The following is a 4402-nucleotide window of genomic DNA, read 5'->3' on the forward strand; positions in this document are numbered from 1 at the left end:
TAAATAAATTTGTTTCTCAGACTATTGCGAAATTGTTTGTCACTTTTTACATATTCTAAGGCAATTATCGTACAAATAAAAAATTATATATTTGATAAGAAATACATATATTATGTTAAAATATAAACCTTTAAGCACAATATCTACTACATATATGTATTGTAAAAATTATAATGTACAAATTGATTGCCAAATCACCGTCATGGAATGGCTGCTCTCGATCTTCGATCTCGAGATTTGTTGTGAATAATTTGCTTCTTTACACTCTTATATATTATAAAAATTTAAAAAAACGACAGGCGTTGTAAAATTTTTATTTATAAACAGCGATTTCAAAAATTTAAAAAATGAATTAAATTGCTTTTAATTTACAATAAGCTGATGATTTCTGAATTTTTCTAAATGTCTTAGAATATTTTGGCCTAAATTTAACTTTCTTACTTTAAATGGCGACACATATTTTTTTAATAATTTGGAAGATATTAATTTTCTTGATTCAGAAATGTGCAATATGTTCTACTTTTAACAAATAAATCTTTTTTTTAATAAATATCAAAATTAAAAAAATGGGGGATTGCGCAGTGAAAAAAACGGGATGGAGTTTCAACAGTATTATAATTAAATTAGGTATTGTTTTTCTGATTTGTAATTATTAATGTCTTTTGTTACTAAAAATTTGAAAAAAGATTGTGAATACTTTCTGTTATTTGCTGCTTTTTGACACTACAATAACACCATTGCCTTATTTAACACCACGCATCTAGATTTTATTAGCTTTTATTGCCTAATTTTTCTCAATTTTGATAATTTTTCTAAATATCTTTTTGTTTAAAAGTAAAAAATATTGCACATTTCTAAATCAAAAAAATTATTATTTTCCGAATTATGAAAAAAACATATATGGGACGCAATTTAAGATAAAAAAAGTTGAATTTAGCTCAAAATATACTAAGACATTTAGAAAAATTCAAAAATCTTCAGCTTATGGTAAATTAAAAGCCATTTAATATATTTTTTTTAATTTTTGGAATCGGTTCATACATAAAAATTCTACAACACCTGTCGTTTTTTAAAAGTCACCCTGTATAAGAAATATGTATTACAACCAAGCCTTTACAGCCCGAACAATAGAATTTATATACTTTAAAAATACTCACGAGAATAAATTAAAGACAAAAATTGCCATTAGAATTGATTAGTGCTGAAGTCACTGCTGCGCTGAATCTGGCTCAACAGCGAAACCATTGAGTATATCCATTTGAGAATCTTAAAATTTTACAGTTGGTTTGATTTTGTGGATTGTACTACCCACCGCTAGTCCTAAATCATAATTAATTGCCATAACTTTAGAAAAAGTTAATTGTAAAGTCTTTTGAGCATGCACCACAAACAACAAATAATTCTTCTTATTTTCCCCATTCCAGTCGTACCAATTTGTTGTTGACAGCACTGAACTCAACTCGTTTGACTACAAAACCACTGAAAACAAGAAATGATGGGTACCAAAATCTTACCACATCTTCCACCATTTGTCCCGTCAATATAATATGAATGAAAGTCAGTGCTGCTGTTGCAAAAATAGAATAAATTCTGGCATATCGCTCTTCCAACAAATCCTGCCACTTTTCAGAAAGATTAAAAAGTTAGACCTTAATCTACTTACAGTGTAGATAAAAACTAAAATGCTAATACCTAAAATGGTGCCGGCGACGCTGTAAAGAGCTATTAATGTATTAATTTTACGCAAGACGTGAGCAATAACACTAAAAATACAATAAAATAAAAAAGAACATTATAACTAAAACACATACGATCGAAGGTAAATGTGTCTTACAATGGCAATCTTCAGTTTTTGCTCAACAGCTTCTTGGTACTCTTTCTGGTAAAACAACGTTTTGTTATGTTTAAATCCTTCATTAATTCTTTTCAAAAAATCAATTAATAAGTAGAATTCGAAGCGGAAACGCGCTCCCACGTAAAAGGTCATGTAAAATCCAGCCGTTGTCATCAAACCTGTGGGAATACAGCTCAGTCTAATGACCCAGGATAGAATTTTTTCCCATTCTGGAAAAAACTCCTCAAAGATAGCAAAAGGAAAGATAATATCTGCGTCACCGTCTATCGGCTTCATGTGCGTTAAACAACAAAAAATATTTAGAATTGTGTTCAGAACAGTAAAAGTGTTGAAATAGAGAGCTTCCAAATAAATTCTTTTTTTGGTAGCAACACTGGCTGTGGTTATTTCCCAATACTCACAACTGATGAATGTATTTTGATAATGTGTGGCCATCAGAGGAAACAATAAAAGAAACAATAAATTCTGTAAAAGAAAAGAAGCAAAAAATGTATGCAGTAATAAACAAAAGAACAAGAACGAAATCTAGAGATAATCTGGCACAAAATACTAAATCTAAAATTTCTTACTTCTGGCTCTAAAAAATGATAATTTTGTACACTCATCAGTATTTAGTTCTAGCGACACATTAATTCATGTTTTGAAATTCTTAACCACGGGAAAAATGACAAAAAGTTTCGTACTTCTTCTTTACTTACTACTATCAAATTGATAAGTGCACCAAAATTAAAAAAAAAACTTTATATTTTTTGCATATTAAGAAAACAATTGAGTTTCACTTGATACTTACAAAGAAGAAGCATCCGTAAGATGGGAAAAACTTGACAAAGTACCAAAAATCGAACTTTTCCAAGAAGAGGAAAGTTTGAAAGAGCAGCAACAAAGTGATGCTGATCGCGATGACTCTTGTTGAGATTTTCATGAAAAAGTTTTGAAAAAAATCGATGTAAAAAAGACGAAGGAGCCACAGATGGTCATCTAGAAAGAGCGAAGACTTAAATTGAGCTATTTTTGGCCATTTTACCTTTTTTGGAGAAAGCAACGACTTTTGGGGCTCCAGCAAAGTGCATTTTTCAGGCGATTATTCGAAATTAATGTTGTTACAAGTGTTGTTATAGTTACTAATTTGTAATGTGAAGCTAACGATTAAGTAATCAGTCTATATTTATATTGTTTAAATAAAACAAAACTTTTAATTGCATAAAATATTACAACGAGTTTTAAAGTCTGACCTTGGCACAATTTTCATAGAAAATTGAAATTTTTGGTGGCGCTTATTAACAATTTTTTTATTGTCTTTAGAGATTCTTCGCGGTCAACCACGCTTCTCCATTTGCAGCCAGAACAATCAAATTTCCATGATTTGCGTAAATTAAAGTTTGTTTAATTTTACTTTAAAAATACAGACGAAAATAAATTAAAGACAAAATTTGCCACTAGAACTGGGGGTTGCTTAAGTCACCTCTGCGCTGAATCTGGCTCAACACCGAAACCATAGAGTACATCCATTTGACCATCTAAAAACTTTCTGTTTGTTTGATTTTGCGAATTGTACTGCTCACCGCTAGTCCTAAATTATAATTAATTGCCATAACTTGAGAAAACGTCAATTGTAAAGTCTTCTGAGCATGGAACACAAAGAACCAATAATTCTTCTTATTTTCCACATTCCAGTCGTACCAATTTGTAGTTGACAGTACTGAACTCAACTCGTTTGACTACAAAACTATTGAAAACAAGAAATGAAAGGTACTACAATCTTACAACATCTTCCACCATTTGGCCTGTCAAAATTAGGTGAATGAAAATCAGTGCTGCTGATATAATTATAGAAGACATTCTGGCATATTGTCTTCCCAACGAATCCTGCGACTTTACAAAAAGATTAACAAATTAGATCATAATCTGCTTACAGTGTACAAAAAAACTAAGATACAGATGCTAAAAATGGTGCCAACGACGCTATATAGAGCTATTAATGGATTAATTTTACGTAGGACGTCAACTGTGACACTAAAAAGACAATAAAACGATACAGAACAATAAAGTTACAAAAGCCATCTTCAGTTTTGCCTTACAGCTTCTTGGTACTTTTTTTGGTAAAACAACGTTTCGTCATGTTTAACTCCATCATTGATCCCTTTCAAAAAATCGATCAATAAATAGAATTCGAAGCGTAGTCGCGCCACCATGTAAAATGTCATGTAAAACCCTGCCGTTGACATCAGACATGTGGGAATAAAGCTCAGTCTGAAGAGCCAGGATAATATTTTCTTCCATTCTGGAAAAATCTCCGCAAAAATTGCAAAAGGAAAGAGAATTTCGGAATCACCGTCTATTGGCTCCATGAACGTTAAACAACAAAAAATATTTAGAAGTGTGTTTAGTACAGTAAAAGTGTTGAAATAGAGACCCTCCAGACGAATTCTTTTTTTGGTTGCAACACTGACTGTGCTCATGTCCCAAAACTGATAGTTGCTGACTGTGTCGTGGTACAGTGTTGCTAACAGGGGAGTTGGACCAATTGTAACTACGAACTAAAAAAAT

General features: G+C 31.2%; 1 protein-coding gene across 1 annotated transcript; it reads right to left on the reverse strand.

Moving 5' to 3' along the window:
- Positions 1 to 3291: 3291 nt before the first annotated feature.
- LOC148177074 (uncharacterized) lies at positions 3292 to 3885 on the reverse strand. Its single transcript, XM_088033011.1, has 3 exons — positions 3620 to 3885; positions 3418 to 3573; positions 3292 to 3372 (listed from the first exon to the last, which is right to left on the reverse strand). Exons 1-3 carry the CDS (start codon positions 3692 to 3694, stop codon positions 3292 to 3294), a joined length of 312 nt encoding a protein of 103 aa, XP_087889137.1. The 5' UTR covers positions 3695 to 3885.
- Positions 3886 to 4402: the final 517 nt, after the last annotated feature.

The sequence above is a fragment of the Gnatocerus cornutus genome, chromosome 3 (genome assembly GCF_029298725.1).
Source record: "Gnatocerus cornutus isolate USDA-ARS CGAHR chromosome 3, icGnaCorn1.1, whole genome shotgun sequence".
NCBI lineage: Eukaryota > Metazoa > Arthropoda > Insecta > Coleoptera > Tenebrionidae > Gnatocerus > Gnatocerus cornutus.